This window comes from Chiloscyllium punctatum, chromosome 5 (genome assembly GCF_047496795.1).
Source record: "Chiloscyllium punctatum isolate Juve2018m chromosome 5, sChiPun1.3, whole genome shotgun sequence".
Taxonomy (NCBI): Eukaryota; Metazoa; Chordata; class Chondrichthyes; order Orectolobiformes; family Hemiscylliidae; genus Chiloscyllium; species Chiloscyllium punctatum.
Window position 1 is genome coordinate 59,238,121 of NC_092743.1, and position 18,935 is coordinate 59,257,055.

Genomic DNA, 18,935 nt, shown 5'->3' on the forward strand with positions numbered 1-18,935 from the left:
GTGGGTGGGAGTCCTGGTTGGAGAGGTAGGCGCAGAGGCGAAGGTGGTGGAAGAATTGTTCGACGTCTTGCCGTGTGTTGAATTCGTTAATCCGGGAGCGTAGGGGAATGAAGGTGAGGCCTCTGCTGAGGACTGATCTTTTATCCTCAGAGATGGGTAGCTCTGGGGGGATGGTGAAAACACGGCAGGGCTGGGAGCTAGGACCTGGTGTGGGGCTGGAGCTGGGAGTGGGGGAGGGGTTAGGCGCGGGGGCAGGGATCGACGAGGGGGCAGAGACACATTCGGCGTGGTTGGTGTGTAGGCGAGTGACGTCACTGAGGACGGAAGTATATGCTGCGACAGCAACTCCGGGGGCGTAAGTGGCTGCGGCAAATGCAGAAACGGTGCTGTTCCCGGTGGCTGTGGACCCCTCGGAGGCCGCGAATCTGACGGCGATTGTCTTCCTGGCGATCATGGAGGCAGTTGTCTGGGCAGCGATCGTGGAGGTTGCATGGTCGGTGGGGGCGGAAGTGATGTCATGGTTCGCAGCAGCGGTTGCTGCAGCGGCCGCGTGGTTAATGGCACCCGAGCGCTTCCGGAGGCCGATGGAAGATTCTGGAACGGTTGAGGAATCCATAGTGTGGGGGTAAGTACATGAAAGTTTTTGGTACTTACTGTCTTTAATTTCCGATATGGCTAGAAAGAACTGTTTGTTTAGTGTATGGATTCTTCTGTGGATGAGGAAGTGTAAAGGACCTTTGCAGGTCTGTGAGAGTGTTGTCCTGAGCTGGGGTAGCGCTGACTGTAGGGAATGTAGGTAGCGGCGCATGGCTGCAAGCGTGGAGCGGAGGATCCGGAGGGAGGTCTGTTGCTGGAGGCTTCAGATTTGTTGTAGGTACTGGTTGTCCTGGTTGGGTCCAAATTTTGTTGGTCTGAACGCAGTCCGGAGTCCGTGCAGGGTCAGTCGGTTCCATAGACAGGTGCTGAGGAAGGAGATGTGGCTGTGGTAGCGAGTCTGTTTGAGAATGTGGCTGAAGAGCTTCAGGGCAGATGAGATGACCTGGGGGGTGCAGTGAGAGAGGGACTCACTGAGATCCTTATAAAGGGAGGAGGAGAGCTTCTTCAAGGAAGGCATCCTTGCAAGAGAATTCGCAGTAGGTTAAAATCAACTAGGAGAAAGTGAGGACTGCAGATGCTGGGGATCAGAGCTTAAAAATGTGTTGCTGGAAAAGCGCAGCAGGTCAGGCAGCATCAAAGGAGAAGGAGAATCGACGTTTCGGGCATGAGCCCTTCTTCAGGAAGATAGAGCTTTGCACCAACTTGTTTGTAGACAAGGAAGCAAAAGGCAAAAGAATTACCGAGGCCAGGGATGCTCGAGGTTTCTCTCATGGGAAACTGGAGATGAGGTTGTGCTGGGATGGGAATCCGGACAGTGGAGATCAACATGTGGAATAGTTGGAAGGTGCAATCAGGAAGCATACAGGAGAGAGGGAGGGATTTTTGGGGAGGGGGTTTTAGGGTGGGGGTTGGTCAAAGGGAGATCACAATGATCAGCTTTTGGGGGGTTTGTAGCTTGAATGGAGATAGAATAATTGGGGATTGGGGATCAGAGCACTAGGATCAGAAGAGATGGGTGTAAGAAGCAGACTAGTTTGGTTGGCTGGGGACACACAATCTATACTAGGACCACAAATACTTCTGTAAAATGCACTTACCTGCTTGATCTGACAATATTCAACTCCCTTAGCTGCCAGTTTTTCTCAAGCTCAATAAAGTAAATTGGCCAGGGTTAAATCTAAATGCAGGAGAATACTGACACACAATACCATTTCTAGCATTTAAGCAGTTGCCTCCACTGAGCCTGAATGAGACAATTTGGGTTCAAGATTTAATAAAAAATTGTCTCCCACTCGATTTAAAGTTGCCTCCTTTTGGGAGTTCATATTTTCATGTTTTTACGAAGCCCAATTCTAAGGTTCATTTTCACCTTCCAGCTCATACAATGCAAGAATTTGAGTGTGACTTTACATCAAATCTAACAGAGTTGGTTGCAATCCAACAAGGTCATAAAAGATGTACATTGAGTATGCCAAGAAATGCTCTTGATGTCTCTGGCTAACAGATAATAAACGCTCCTTACAATATGTGCTCACAATTTATTTCTGCCTCCACCATCGTGGCTTACCTCAAACATGACACAGGCCAACCGCCTGCCCCAAAAGATAGAACTTAACTTACAGACAGAAATACATGGGTATGGTAATACATGGTCAGTAGTTAGGGGATGGCAAGCAGACAACTTGGATTGCATCAGCCTCCCTGACCACAATCTCCTCCATTGGCATCACCAGGAGAATCCCTCCTCCTCCAAAAACTAATAAATTTCTGCTCCTATTGCTACCTGAACTTTTCTTTAATTAACAGATAAGACACTACCTTTATTAAACCACAGTGACTACCTAAGAGCCATTACTTATTTCTCTTCACCATTTAGAGTGATTGGAACAACAGCAGATGCTTCAAGTCATAAAATCTTTCTGCAGAATCATTCAACAGTAATTCTTAAAAAAAAAGCTTGATTAATAAATGTCAGTAATGCAATTACAAGCCAAAATCTACATTGTGATACAATAGTCCTGCTAAAGTGTTGGTTAGCTCAGTTGATTGAATGGTTGGTTTGTGATGTAGAGTAATACCAACAGAGTGGGTTCAATTCCCATACCAGTTAAGGATCACCATGAGGGCCCTGCCTTCTCAACCTTGCCCTTGCCTGAGCTGTTGTGACCCTCAGGTTATTCTCACCACCAGTCATCCCTTTTTAAAACAAGAACAGCCTCCAGTTCCAATGAACTATTGTGACTTTCATTTTCTTCATGCATAAAGCTAGATTTGAATAGTTAAAAATTTACATGCCTCTTAACTTCAAAAGGACATGGAAGCACTGGACAGAATTCAAAGTAGAATGACAAAAATGATTCCATAGCTTCAGCACTAACTTCACATAACTCAACGGATCTTCACAAAGAAAACATAGTATGGGAATATAGTTTAATTATTTAAAATACTGAGAAAAAGTACGAGTTTAAGTAAAAAGATAAGGCAAGATGCCATCTTAATTTCATTTTTGAGCGGTTTCCTTTAAATCTTGGACAAATTCCAATGAAGAATTCAAAATGGGGAGTTCTGCTCAACCTAAATTTTTCAATCTAAACATTAAAACAGATCATATGGAACAGTGGATACACTTCAATATTATTCAATATCAAAAACAAATTAAGCCCAAAGGGGCTCCTACAGTTGCTGACCTTATCTGTGACAAGAGGCAGACGCATACTTTCCAGGTGTTTACCCTGTTGGCTGAAGACAAAATGCTGTTCCTTTGACTTTGGGATAATAAAGTGAAGCTGCACTTCCTCTCCCAACATGGAGGAACAAAATGTAAATGCATGCAGTGTAGAATCAGAAACCTGAAACACAATTAAATGATAGATTCAATCTCTCCTCCAATGAAGCTTTGTACTTCTGTGCATAAAATTGGCAATATGAGATATGATTTCAGTGAAATCGTGTATAAACACACTCTATATCATTTGTGCTGAATAATATAAAGTGAGCTTCAACTTAATCATAGAAAGTGATACAAAGGAACATTACAGATAAAACTAATTTTGAAAAACACAAAGGTAAGGTGTGCAGTTAAAAGTAAAAAGAGAAAACATATGGAGGTGGCATAGGTAGAAAAGCAAACAATATATGAAATGATGAACAATTGGGGCAGTTGGACGGCAAGTGGATGCACATCGTAATTCAATGAACTTACTAAATTAACACTGTGGCATAAACTTTCAAATGAATTGCCAGCAAGTTTAAAAGGAATGAACATGAAAATCAAGCAATGTAGCATGAAGGAAGAAGTGAATCAGAATCCCTACAGTGTGGAACAGACCCTTCAGCCCCACAAGTCCACACCAGCCCTCCAAAGAGTAACCCACCCAGGCACATTCCCCTACCTTATATTTATCCCTGACTAATGTACCCAACCTACACATCCCTGAACACTACGGGCAATTTAGCATGGCCAATTGTGGGAGGAAACTGGAGTACACGGAGGAAACCCACGTAGACATGGGGAGCATGTGCAATCTCCATATTGACAGTGGCCAAGGCTGGAATTGAACCTGGGTCCCTAGTGCTGTGAGGTAGCAGTGCTAACCATTGAGCCACCATGCCACCCTAATTAGTCAGGCAATGATACTGGGGAAATTGATGGGATTAAACCCGATAAGTCCCCAGGGCCTAATGCTCTGCATCCCAGGGTACAGGATGTGGCCCTCGAAATAGCGGATGCATTGGTGATCCATTTTCCAGTATTCTGTAGACTCTGGAAAAGTTCCAATGGACTGGAGGGTAGCTAATGTAACTCTACTCTTTAAAAAAAGGAGGGAGAGAAAATTATAGAATCCCTACAATGTGGAAATAGGCTCTTCGGCCCAACATCCATACCAACCCTCCAAAGAGTAACCCAATCAAACCCATTCCCCTACACTATTATTCAACATTTACCCCTGACTAATGCACCTAACCTACACATCCCTGAACACTATGGGCAATTTAGCATGGCCAATTCACCTAACCTGCACATCATTGAATTGTGGGAGGAAACCAGAGCAACTCCACAGAGACATGGAGAGAATGTGCAAATTTCACACAAACAGTCACCCAAGACTGGAATTGAACCTGGGTCCCGGGCACTGTGAAGCAGCAGTGCTAACCACTGAATTATAGGCTGATAAGCCTAACATCGGTGCTGGGGAAAATGCTGGAGTCAATCATCAAGGATGTACTAACTGAGCATTTGGAAAGCAGGGACAGGATTGGTTCTAGTCAGCATGGATTCACTTCAGGGAAATCATGCTCGCAAATCTTCTGGATTTTTTTGAGGAGGTGACCAGTAGAGTTGAAAATGGTGAATCTTTATCTGGACTTTCAAAAGGCTTTTGACAAGATTCTACACAATAGATTAGTAAGGAAAATTAAAGCTCATGGTATCAGAGGTAATGGATTGACACGGATAGCGAACTGGTTGGCAGACAGGAAACAGAGAGTTGGAATAAACGAGTTCTTTTCAGAGTGGTAAGCCGTGGTGAGTGATGTGCTGGAACCTCAGATGTCCACAATATACATTCACGATTTGGACAAAGGCACTGAATGCTATATCTCCAAATTTGCATGTGACACTAAGCTGGGTGGCAGTGTGCGCTGTGAGGAGGATGCTAAAAGGCTGCAGGGTGACTTGGACAGACTGGCTGAGTGAGCAAATATTTGGCAAATGCAGTATAATGTGGATAATTGTGAGGTTATCCACTTTGATCACAAAAACAGGAAGGCAGTTTATTTTCTGAATAGTTTAGGAAAAGGTAAGGCACAACGAGACCTAGGTGTCATGATGAAACAGTCACTGACAGCTGGCATGCAGGTGCAGCAGGCAGTGAGGAAAGCTAATGTCATGCTTGCCTTCATAGCAATGGGATTTGTGTATCGAAGAAAGGATGTCTTGCTGCAGTTATACTGGGCCTTGATGAGGCCACATCTTGAGTATTGTGTGCAGTTTTGATCTCCTAGTCTGAAGAAGGACTTTCTTGCTACTGAGGGAGTCCAGCAAAGGTTCACTAGACTGACTCCTGGGATGGCAGATCTCATAGAAACATACAAAATCCTGATGGGACTGGATGGGCTAGAGCCGGGAAGAACGTTCCCAATGTTGGTGAAGTCCAGAAAAAGGGGCCGGAGTCTAAGGATAAGGTGTAAACCATTCAAAACTGAGATGAGGAAGAATTTCTTCACTCAAGAGTTGTAAATCTGTAGAATTATCTCCCACAGCAAGTTGTTGGAGCCAGTTCAATAGATATAGTCAAGAGAGCTGTATGTGGCCCTTGTGGCTAAAGGGATCAACAGATTTGGGGACAGGGTGGGAATGGGATACTGAGATTGCATGATCATACATGATCATATTGAATGGTGGTTCAGTCTTGAAGGGCTGAATGGCCTACTCCTGTACCTATTTTCTATGTTTCTGTGTAAGAAAAATCAGCCATTCATAAGTATAAGGCATTGAAAATGACTGCAGAGAAGACTTCCAAGCTGGTGAGAAAGGAGAAGACTGAAAGTTATGGCTGTCTATAAAATACTTTACAGGAAAGTGTACAATCATGGGAGCAACCCTGTTGTAAATTTTAGATTAATAGAGGGATCCAATTAGAAGCAAGCTCAAAAGGAATGCTGAGATACCAAAATGGTTTGTCAAATTGTGAGTGATGGGGTTAATTTTTAAAAATTAATGAACAATGGGTGGGTGAGCAACTGCATTTTCTAATTTGTACAGCAACCTGTGGTAGCTGTCAAATGGAGAATGGAGGCAGTGTTGGACAGCAAATTAATGGTAATTCTTATCCACATTTTACAATACCTTAATAATCTTATATTAATGCTAAGAATGTACTTTTAAAATCACATGTGATTTACGCGATATTTATGATAGGCAAGATTTTAAGGACTTCAGCCACGAAGAGTGATGAATGTTGATATAACCTAGATTAACTCTTGCACATTCCCTAAAAGTTACACAGTGATGTAGGTAAAGTTGTACAACCAGCTGGTGAATTTTAATGACAGGCAAGTATTGTGTTCATTGATTTAAAAGAGGAAAGAAAATATTTTACTTAGGTTTTCATTTTGCTTACATTAAATAAAACAAGGAAAATGGTACAATGGAGAAACAATCAAAGGTCTATGAAGTTTGCAGATAACGACGGCAAGATTTAAAGGAACTAAATACCCAAATCCAGTTCTGACCTGCGTGGCTGGGTTGAAGTCTGTGTAATGATGGCAGTGCTCACAATGATGGAAGGTGTTATATGCAGCATACTTGGTTAGCATGATAGAGACAGTCTCTCGTTTTGCTGATCCCTCAGTTGGACTGCGTTCTTTACCACTTTCTGGAAAATATGGAATATCTCATTATCAGCTTTAAATACAAAAAATAAAACTGATTCATAGACGTATGGATGCAAGGAACATGGAGATATTTAAATCTCGTGATGAATAAATATAACACCATTATTTTGACCAAACTTAAATGAAATGAGATGAAGCATTAGGCACCAAGGAGGTAAAATTCCTCTGTGGACTATTTTAATGAAAGAGGTGATGGATTATTTTGCATGAGTTAAAGACTTTGTTAAAATACCAATTAGGCATTTCACTCTAATACTCTGTCCATTTGTTATAAATAGTGCGCAGAAAATTTCATTTATACATTTTTATCACAAGTAGACATGTTGCCATTCTTAAAATTAAAAAAATCTTTGAACGAACAGCATGCCAAAATAATTGATTCATTTGTAAAATATAAAGGAATTGAAATTTCATGTCTGTGAATCCACTGGTACATGAAACCAGATGTGATTCTAGCAGTGTACAACAATATTATGGTGGAATGGAGAAGCTCTGTGACTGAACTAAATTCAGACTGGTCTCATAAACACAATCCTGTGGATATCAATTTGGTGACCCAATGCAGCTTACACGTTTGGGACTTACCAATTCTATCCCTTGTCAAGGTCCACAGGTGGAAGTCCTGATGGGAGTATGATTGGAAGAGTATGGGTTGATGAAAGTGGCTTGGCAGTGGTATCTTGTTCATCTGCACTCTTCAGAGGGTGAGATGACAACAAGTGTGGTGGCAGTGATGGTGATTGTTTGGAGGTGGGAGCAGGTGGGGGTATGAACTTGGGAAGTTATGTCAGGGTTGGATGCAAACTTAGAAAAGAGCCGATGCTCTCTTAAAAGTTTTCTCTTTGGTGGTTAGAAGGGAAAACATTGCTTGCTTGTCAGATTTACATTTGTTCCTCATAAAAGTAATTTGTCAATACCCCAATGACCTGGCTGATTGACACTTTTGTAAGGTATAGCAACAACAGTCATTTTAAAGAAAATTGCGAATGGATTTTTTAATCATTCCACATATGCCATTTTTACTATAGAGTTCAACGGATCTGCATATGGTGCATACTGAGTCAATGAGTATGCAAGTGCCATGACTTTGCAAGTGGACTATTATAACAGGCCATGAGACTGGGTGCAACATAAAGAGTGGAATGAGGCAGACCTTTTTAACTTCTATTCCATTAGGTTTTGAAATCAGAACTATGGTTCCCAACTCCTCACAAGGACCATGAGAACCACATGTTCTTGGGAGGACCCAACTCCAAAAGATTGCAGCAGATGAAAAGATGCCTGCCTCTGCTATATTATATTTCACAGTCAAATATACCTTTATAAGACATAACCATAATACGAACACTATATCATAACATATAACTTGTAGGTCTGAAGACCTCAGACTCCATCGTAATTTGGCTCATTTGAAGTGTGACACACAATGTGAGAATGCTGCTCTGTGTAACATCCAAGGCATAATGATAGCCCAAACACTAGATGTGTCTATGAATGAAATATTTCTACAAAATCATCGCTGTAATAAAGTCTATTCTTTAATATCCACTCCTAGTTTCTTATATATCAAGGGATAACATAAGCATAACTGCATCAGGTAAATTTTCTGCTGGAAGCAAAATCCTCATCAATCCCCATAATGTAGATGCTCAGTTTGTGAGTGCAGGGTATGCACAACTTCTCCTGAATCAACAAAAAAAATTGGGAGTTTTGAGAGAAGCAATAGGAATCTCAAAATCAGAACTTGCCTGCTATCTTTACTGACCCACAGACTCGCTGCCATTTCACAAAAATCTGGCCCTTAATTAGAATACATTACTGAATTTCTTGGCAGGCTAAGTACTCCCCCACAATGCACACATTCTTTCAAAATTATTTACACTGTTTGCCCAACTAGGAAATGGCTGACAGAAAAATAAAGAGCAAATTCCTATTGAAAGAAGGCATTTGGTATGCTTTCTTTTATTGGTTAGAGTATTGAGTACAGGAGTTGGGAGGTCATGTTGCGGCTATACAGGACATTGGTTAGGCCACTGTTGGAATAATGCGTGCAATTCTGGTCTTCTTCCTATAGGAAAGATGTTGTGAAACTTGAAAGGGTTCAGAAAAGATTTACAAGGATGTTGCCAGGGTTGGAGGATTTGAGCTATAGGAAGAGGTTGAATAGGCTATGGCTGTTTTCCCTGGAGCGTCGGACGCTGAGGGGTGACCTTACAGAGATTTACAAAATCATGAGGGGCATGGATGGGATAAATAGACAATGTCTTTTCCCTGGGTGAAGGAGTCCAGAATTAGAGGGCATACGTTTAGGGTGAGAGGGGAAAGACTAGATTCGGTTGGGATATCTGGTTAGCATGGACGAGTTGGACTGAAGGGTCTGCTTCTGTGCTGTACATCTCTATGACTCTATGAAAGTAAAACAAAGTATGCTGGAGAGACTCTGCAGGTCTGCCAGCATCTGTAGAGAGAAAAACAGAGTTAATGTTTCAAATCCAGTAACTCTTCATCAGAATATCTCTCAACAGATGCTCTAGACCTGCTGAGTTTCTCCTGCATTTCCAGTTTTTGTTTCAGATTTCCAGATCCAGAGTTATTTGTATTTATCATCTTGGTGCAAGTCAGCAGTTGTGTGACTGAACCACATAAAAGCCAAACAGAATCTACCAGCTGAAGCAATGTATATATATTATACATGAAATCAAGGTAAAAACGCAGTAATTAATGTAAAATTTCAAGATGTCCACATGACAGGAAATTTGGAAATGGAGTAAACAATGAAGAAGATGGCAGCTGACATGGATAGGTGAGTGGAGTGGTCTGAGAGAGGGCAAATGAAATTTAAACCAGAAAAGGGAAAGGGATAAATTTTAGTGGGAAAAATGAGAAGATACATCTAAATGGTGCATTCTAAAAAGGGCATAATTACACAAAGTCCTGTTTATGCATGAATTTTAAGTGGCAAAAAAGGTTATAAAGGCAGTTAAGATGTTTATATCAGACGTTTTACTATTTGATCATGAATTGTTTACATTGCTGGTTAATCCTGCATTTATCACCCAGAAATGGTGCTAGTGAGCAGCCTTCTTGAACCGCTGCAATTGTTACAGCTATTAGGAAGGGAATTCCAAGATTTTGTCCCAGTGTCACTGAAGGAAAATGTTAAGTCAGGATGGTATGTGGAACTTGCAGGCGGTGGCGTTGCTGTACATCTGCAGTACTTCTATCTAGATGAAAGAAACTGCATGTTTGGAAGGTGCTGAACAGCCTCAGTGAGCTACCTCAGCACCTCTTGTAGATGGTACACACTGCTACCATTGTGTACTGGTAATGGAAGAACTGAATGTTGAAGGCATTAATTCAAGCAGTCTGCTTTGACTTGGATGATGCCAAACCTCTTGACTTGTTGGAACTGAATCCAGTAGAGAGTATTCCATGACACTTCTGACATGCACCTTGTCGATAGTGCACAGGAACTGGGAAGACTAGTACTGAGTTGCTTGCTGTAAAATTCCTAGCAACTGATTTATTCTTGCAGTCACAGTATTTGCATGGCTGGTTCAGATTAGTTTTTGGTCAATGATAAACCCAGGATGTTGACAGTGGAGGATTTGATGATTGTAGCTCAGGTAGTGTCATGGGGTGATGGATAGATTTTCTCTTGTTTGAGATAGTCATTGCTTTGCACTTGGGTGGCACGTATTGCCATTTACTAGCTCAGATACTGTCCAGGTCTTACTGCTCATGAACAGATTGCTTTAATGTTTGAGATGTCAAGAACGATACTGAATATTGCGCAACCAGCAAACCGTTCTTCCATCATGATAGCCGCAAATCTTCAGTATATCACATCATATTATGGTGTGGCATGATATACTGATAATTTGTCACTATCATTCTGTAAAATTTATGTTAGCTGCCTTGAAGTATGAGTGAAACATAGGTCACATAATAAGGAAGAATTTAATGAAGTTTTATTACAGCACTTGGTATTTGCATGTGTACATAGTAATCACAGGTTCTTGTGTGTTTGGGCTCATACTAAGTAATTCACACATACTGTTGCACTCTTCCCTTGGCCTGTCATATTACAAGAGGACAGAGCTCAGTAAGATGGAGATTGAGAGCATTGTACCATTAGGTCACACTGCATGATACGATGACATGATGAGCATATCTTTTAAAGTTATATTGCACAAAAAAAACACATCAAATCCCATTTCTGGACACCACTCTCTGGAAAGGATATGCAAGCTTTGAAGAGGGTACAGAAGAAAACTACTAACATATTCCACGATGAAGAATTATTGTTTTTTGGACAGACTGAAAAAAACTAGGGTTGTTCTCCTTTGAGCAATGAAGGCTAAGAGATAAAATTAAGCGATTACAATCATGACCACTTTTGATATAGTAAATAAACAAGAGCTGTTTTTTCAGGCTACAGGGTTGATAATAAGGCACAGATTTAAGTAACTGACAAAGGAGCAAGAGGTGATGTGCCATTATAGAAGTGGTTAGAAGTTGGAATGTGTCATTGAGTGGTGCAAACAGATTCAATAAAAGCCTTCAAAAAGGAATCAGATAAATATTTGTGGGAGAAATAAATGCACGACATGGGGGAAAAAAAGCAAAGCAGTTGATGAGCTGTACAGTTCTTTGAAACAGTTAGCACTGATTGATGGTGTCCTTCTACACTGTACAATTTCACAATTCCATAAACTTCACCTATAAAGATATTTCAAGACGACAGAAATGAATTTTCATTTCCATTTTGAACACCCACAATAGATGCATTATTTCGAGCAGTTGTTCTTTTATGTAAAAAAAGCTCTGCTGACCTAGCTTAATCTTTGGCAGCTTGTCTGAGTACACAGGACTTATGTGGCGATATCTTGGATCATGTACTGTCAAGTCAAAGATCATTTTGCTGAAGAGTTCAATGTCAGGCCACTGTGTGTTAATTCCTTGTGCCTGCTCATTTGTCTCTTTCATCTCTGAAACAAAAAATAATCATAGTTTAGCTTACAAAACCTGGAGTGGAGTGAACAAATAAGACTTTACATTAATCTCAGGGAGTACTGAAGGTATGCAGATATCCAAGTGAATGCAGTGATCATACACAATGCAATATGGCCACTGATAAGGGATCAGGGAGGTGAAGAAGAGGCTTGGCCCAGCTCAAAAAGGACAAAGGCTAGGAGTGGAGGTGTGGATGGGAGTGTGGGAAGTCCAGGACAGAGAAGCTGGTTTTGGTGGCGGGGGGCAGGGGGAGACTGTCATGAAGGAAAACTTTAAGCGCCTGATGAATCCAGCTCCTGATGCCTGTCTGACCTCCCACCTGGGAGACTATGCCTATGTACCCGTTTCCTCCTCCTCCCACCAACCCCCCTCCAACATAGAAAAAAAGAACACCAGGTGCTGGAGATCTAAAACAAATAAAAGCAAAAGCTGATGGAGGAACTCAGCTGAGATGTGGAGAGAAAACAAAATCAAAGTTTTGAGTTCAGTGACCCTCGTTCAGATATCTTCTCTCTGAACCCCTTTTACACCGAAAAAAGACATACTCACATTAGTCACATCTTTGGCAGTACCATTTTGGATTGTCATTTCCCTGCCATCGGGCTGTGACAGAACATATGCCCGCTGTTTGTGTCACTTACTTGTGACTTTCACAATAAATGTGACCCCAAAAGAACAGTTGCTAATTATCCTGTTTCCAAGTACAACATATTATATAACATTTTGTACCAAGGCAATTCTGAGATGTGAATAATAATTAGTAGACTTGTAAGTCATGCAAAAGCAGAAGAAAATTAGTATGTGTTACATTTATCAAAACATTAACAGTACCTACCCTCATTAATTTCTTCTTCATTGTATACATCAACCTCTAGAAGTCTTATTAACATTCGAAAAAGAATCCTAAGGAACTGTAAGTATGCACCTGTCTTCCCAATCTGTAAGAAAATCCTAATTAGAACTTTCTGAAGACTGAATGTTTGTACCATTTCTAACTCATAAAGCTGACAAAACAGTGGTACAGGGATTTTTAAAATGTGAACTTTCAATTTATATTGTGAGCTTCTATTATTTCTGTAGCCAAATTTGTAAATATTGAGGAAGGGGTGTTGAATTAAAGAGAAGTAGTTATGTTACATTTCAAAACTGTTACTAAAATAAGGAGGGCACATACAATATTTAGATTCATAATTATTGAGTGCATTTTGTTTGTAAATAACACAACAAAGAATCAGAAATATATGAGATTAGATTCCCTACAGTGTGGAAACAAGCCCTTCAGCCCAACAAGTCCACACTGACCCTCTGAAGAGTAACCCACCCAGACTCATTTCCCCTGACTAATGCACCTAATATTATGGGCAATTTAGTATGGCCAATTCACTTAACCTGCACATCTTTTGGAATGTGGGAGGAAACTGGAGGAAACCCACGCGGACACAGGGAGAACATGCAAACTCTACACAGACAGTAGCCCTAGGTTGGTATCGAACCTAGGTCCCTCGTGCTGTGAAGCAGCAGTACTAACCACTGAGGCACCGTGCTGGCCCCAAAATCATATACACTTAGGATTCACCTAAACAATTGGGTCAGGATTTTACCAGCCTATGGAAAGTGGGAAGGATGATGCAAAGTCTGTACAATGCCGACCCTCCTGTGATCCTGGGTATTTTATCAATGGTGGGGCCTGATGCAGAGAGGCTGCCTACCCCCTTGATAAGGCAAACAGTATCAGAAATCAATGCATCATTCCTAATTGAATGGCAAGTCCACGGGCAGCTAATTTGGATGTTGCTGGTGGTAACATCAGCAAGGTGGGCCTGCTGCTGTTAAGTGCAGGGTCAGGATCCATCCCAATCTGGAGGTCTTGATACTCCTTGTAAAGTTAAACCCTTGGATCTCCCTTTCTATACACTTTTAGTAATTGGTCACCATAATTATAAGAAGGGTGCAATATAATAATTTTGGTGCAGATTCCAATAACAGACCTGGGAATGGACAGCACATCTTTCTGGAAGATAGCTGATTCATTGTGAATACGTGATAACCAGTCAGTAAATACAATAGAAATGTAATGCTTGGGTACAGGTAGGAGCTTACTGAACCCCAGCAAGATTACAGGGTTGGAAGTCTGGGGCCACTTTTTAAGTGCTACCTGACCATGCCTGCAGCACCTACAAGCCAGCTTCATTCGTGTTGCATCGTCTGAGAGGAATCCAACCCATTGACCAGACCTCCAGCCTCAGTCAATTACTGACCTCACCTGTGATCGGCATCAATGTGCCTGACTCAGGGTAGGAAAATGGTGCCCCACTCCCTCCCAATCTCCTGGAAAGCTCCATTATCAGTCAGAGGAGGGTTCATAAGTGGGTTCGGTTGAGCTGAGACCCACTGTACACATTTGTCTGCTGCAGTAGGTGACATACAGCACCAGAGAACATACAAAGTCAGGTCAAGAGTTCTTGACACTAGATCTCTCATATCAGCAAAGAAGGAGGCGCTAAAATTAGTCAGAGAGTAGGGCAGCTGGGTAGTGATGCATGGAGACGCTAATATGCAGAGAGAAGGCTGTGAGAAGACTATGAGCCTGGTGTCAACCACTGGTGGTAAAAGAGATTTGAGCAGAGAATGATTGTGAATAATGTAAATCTAATTCTTTGTGTTCTCCAATGCATTCCAGAAGGTTAGCCTGTTCCATTATCCATTAGCCATGTAGTCCAGGACTGGAGGGCTTTGGAACTTCAGATTTTCGTATCTTACAACAATACCCTCCACCAGCACAGCTACAGTCCCTTCAGTAGAAGATGATCATGATGAGAATCAGGGTCACTCTCTGGTGAACATATCACAGACATGCTGAGTGGTTAATGGAGGCTGTGTCAGTTGTGGGACCTGACATTTGGAGGACTGATGAAGCTTTGGCCCATGCTAAACCCTATGCTAATGACATGCTTCTGGTACTGACCTCACAAGATCTCCTGGAGATGCAGTAAAAGGCAGGGGAACAGCTAATAAAGCTGCCACAGACATTGCATAAACATGCACAAGTATGCAGGGAGTCATAGGTTCAGCCAAATCTCATGTGGGTGAGCAATTTGCTTTCTCTATGGAGACCTGGTGTTTGTCAATGGAGATGCAGGTTCAGCAGAGCAATCAGAGGCTACTGCACATGGTTATCATGGAGGTGCCTTAATCACACACTGATATAGAGAAAGAGCTTCAGCTGCTTCTCTAGGGGTCCTCTCCTGAAGTGATGTGAGGGTAGACAGCCACTCCAAAGCTCTTTCTCTCAATGATCCTAGTGCTTCCAATATCTGAAATCTAAAAGGATGTACCTGCATCCCCCTGGGCTTTTTAAGCTTCAGGCAACCAAAGTCATCTCAAGCCATTGGTCACCACATACAACAGCCATGCTTCACTTCAGCTGCATCATGTCATATGCGAGGTACAGAAGACCGGGTATCTGTTTCTCAAGATGACATATTTGGTGATTTTTTTTTGTACTAGGTTTGGTGGAGAGTAAAAATGAAAATCATGGTTACTACGATCCATCACAGGGAAAGTTTCTAACTCAGCAGACATTTGTCCTTTTCTCCTTCCCCTACTTATCATACTTTTATTCCAGGAAGTCTGCCATCTCTGAAGGTAGTGCAGAAGTGGGCAAATACCAAGACCCGCCACAGTTCTCTGCAACTTAATTGATTTAAAGGCTGTTAGGATCATCCCTTAATGCCACATCCATTCCATGCATGACCTTCATGCTCCTTGCATACACCCCTACATCCTTCATGCCAGCTAAGTGAGTATACACTGTAAAATTAATGAGTCATATAACAACAGCAAGTCTTGAAATGCACTTAAAATAACATCTATTCAGAAATCTTTTATAGACTCTTACAAGGCTATAATAGTCAATCAAATAGAGCAATAATATTTTGATAAAAGTAGGTTCATCTTATTTCACATCACTTAAGCATTTCCACATAAGTATGCAGACATTGAAAGGAAGTTCAAAAAAAGAGTAATTTATTACAACCTCAAAGAGATTAATCAGTCAAAGCAAACATTCCACTATCACCGTACTCAGGCTGAACTAATCCACTAGTGAGTTTTGAAGCTCATTCAAACATTCATAATGATGCTATTTGCGAACTGTATCAACAGAAAGAGAATTCCAGACATTCTCTAAATGGCTTTTGGCTATATACCTTTGTATTTTATTTGGTTGAGAATTAAAATGAAATGCTACAATCATGGAAGGGAACAACAATGACACATCTCATTAGTAGGGAGCCTTTTTGGTTGACCTTACTAATAGAACATATGAATTAGGACAGCAGTAGGCACTCTGGCCTCTTGTTCTGTTCTGCAATTTAGTAAGATCATGGGTGATCTGACTATGGCTTCAGCTCCACTTTCTTGTCTATCCCCATTACTATTTGATTCTCTTGTTAGTCAAGAACAATATATCACCATTTACCCTATGTGTAATATTATTAAACAAATTTATTTTAATATTACAAGCATGAGCAGTTTAAATACTGAGAATTACCTGTGGTGGTCCCACCAATAATAACCGTCGCTGATGGGAATTTCCAGAACCTCCTTCATTTTTATTGCTAAAGTCTGCATGATGTTGCCTGGGAATCGTCCATTGTCTGTAGTAAAGTGATTGTTCTTCACTGCTCAAGTCTTTATGAAAGGGTGATCTCAGTGAGCTTGTCCAAGCCATATCAGCATGGGGCAACAAATTGGCAGAGCATAAGTGTTCGTTTTTTGAGGAGACAAGAAGATGATATACTGGTTTTGATAAAATTACAGTGCGTTGAAAAATGAGGTGTGGAGTCCTGAAGTCTTTATTAAGTATAATAGATTGGCGAGAATTCACAGACGATATGGATGATTTTGAGACTGTACTGCTTGCAGTTTCTTTCCCTTCTGAGTCACACTCCTGTTTGCAGCTCTCGCTGCCTACACTGGTTGAGGTATGTGCTGAAGTGCCTTCATCACTGGAGTTGTTTACAATATTCTGAAAGCTCAGCGATGAAACAGGTTTTTGTGTTGAGTCCAGAGCACTAGAGATGGTCACTCCATTATCTGCTATGGAACCTATTGAAGCCAAACAAAAGCTAACTTTAAAAATGACAACACCTAGTGAAATTGCTCCACTTAAGTTTTATATGAGTATAACGAAAAAATCTGATTTCCTTTGGGCAGCTGGAGACAGTTCTGAACAGCCCATTGTATTTTTCTAGACCGAGTGAGTTTCCTCAGTCACCTTTTATCAATTACTTCTACGTCTTAATTCTGTCTTATAAAAATCTTGTTTTCATTTATTTGAAAAAAATGGACTCGAGGGAAAAGGAGAAGATTGCAGAAGCAGCACCTTAAAATCTTGGTCAGAAGTATAGTTTAAGAAGGATCTTCAAGAAGGATCTTGGGAAGTTAAGAGGTTTAAGAGCAATGGCGCCTGAAGTTATGACAATAATCAGGGGCATGGAGAATTTAGGTTGCAGCACGATGTGGCTGAAGGAGAATATATACATAGGGTAGTCAAAATTATGAAGGAATCTCCACACAAAAATGAAGGCTTAGAGGACTAAGCCAAAGTAATTCAGCATGGGCAGAGATGATAAGTGAGCTACACTTGATGTAGGTGGAGAATTCAAAATACTTGAGTCTGGAGGCACAAATGCATGCTGAGGCATTCAGTGTGAGATCTACAAAAGGGAGAGATAGAGTCTGGCGATGTTATAGAGAAAGACATAGAGAAGGTCTTAGTGATGGAGTCACTATGGGGCCAGAAGTTTGGAAGCTAAGGTTTTGAATAATTTGGTTTAGTTGTAGTCAGTGGCTGAGGGGAAGATAAAATCAATGGCAAGGACGCCAAGTTTGTGATGAAGGCCAACGACAATGAATTTGGTCTTCTCCATGTTAATTGGACAAATTTGTAGCTTAACCAGAAATGCATGTCAGGGAATTAGTCTGACAGGAGGAGGAAATGGGGCAGCTAGTGAAGAGGCTGAACTCTTCAGCACACATCTAAAAAGTTAACCACAGGTCTGCAGATGATGTCGCCAAACAACAGTGTCCAGATGACGAGGGGGAGGATAAGGGAAGAGCTGGAGATAACAATATACAGCAAGGAAAATTACCTATTGCTAAATATGTTCTGATTGTGACTGGATTGACAAGAATTAAACTAAGTCACAGTGAATCCCACTGAGTTGAATCATTGGAGAAAGACAGAATAAATTAAACTTGTCAATAACTGCATTAGGTTAAGACAGACAAGTAAGATTACTTGTGTGACTGGAACTATTTTAGCGCTGTGATGGGAGTTGAATGTTGATTGGACATATTCAATCAGTGAATTGGGGAAAAGATGTGAACAGGTTTGGAAGACACCAGCATTTAACAGATATTAGAAAGGACTGGGTGACTGGGTGGTAGTTCTCATGATAATCGGGTATGGTCAATATGTTTCAGGAAGAGTTGAGGTGAAAGAAAGAATGACAATTGTGTGAAGATTGGGGATTAAGAAAACCTGTGTGATCAGCAATTTAATGATAATATAAGCAAAGCAAAATGATTTGGGTCTCAGTCTTATAGACAAAATTAGTTTGAAGAGGTGATAAGGCAAGGGAGAAATTGGATAGAGATAGATTTCTAGGTTTAACTCAAAAACAAAGTGTACGTCAAACAGAATGTTTGGTTTGGTGAATAAAAGGAGAAGAGGGAAACTCTTGATGTCAGATGAATTGATTATTGCAATGTTAATTACAAAGTTATTGAAGAGGTTTTTGCACAATATGGATGAGGACAGAAGAAATGGGCAAGAAGATTGTCATTTATATAAATGATTTAGATGAGAATATGGAAAGCATGGCTAATAAGTTTGCGGATGACACCAAGTTTGTTGGTAT

General features: G+C 41.1%; 1 protein-coding gene across 7 annotated transcripts in view; it reads right to left on the reverse strand.

Annotated features, from left to right (window-relative positions):
- Positions 1-18,935, reverse strand: part of greb1l (GREB1 like retinoic acid receptor coactivator) — a 348,236-nt gene that overhangs the window by 27,814 nt on the left and 301,487 nt on the right. For all 7 annotated transcript variants that reach the window (XM_072570405.1, XM_072570400.1, XM_072570404.1 and 4 more), the window contains 5 exons: positions 16,562-17,118; positions 12,845-12,947; positions 11,829-11,984; positions 6,832-6,974; positions 3,285-3,446 (listed from right to left, as the gene is read on the reverse strand). In XM_072570405.1, the coding sequence (XP_072426506.1) occupies positions 3,285-3,446; positions 6,832-6,974; positions 11,829-11,984; positions 12,845-12,947; positions 16,562-17,118 (1,121 nt within the window). The remainder of the gene's footprint in view (positions 1-3,284; positions 3,447-6,831; positions 6,975-11,828; positions 11,985-12,844; positions 12,948-16,561; positions 17,119-18,935) is intronic.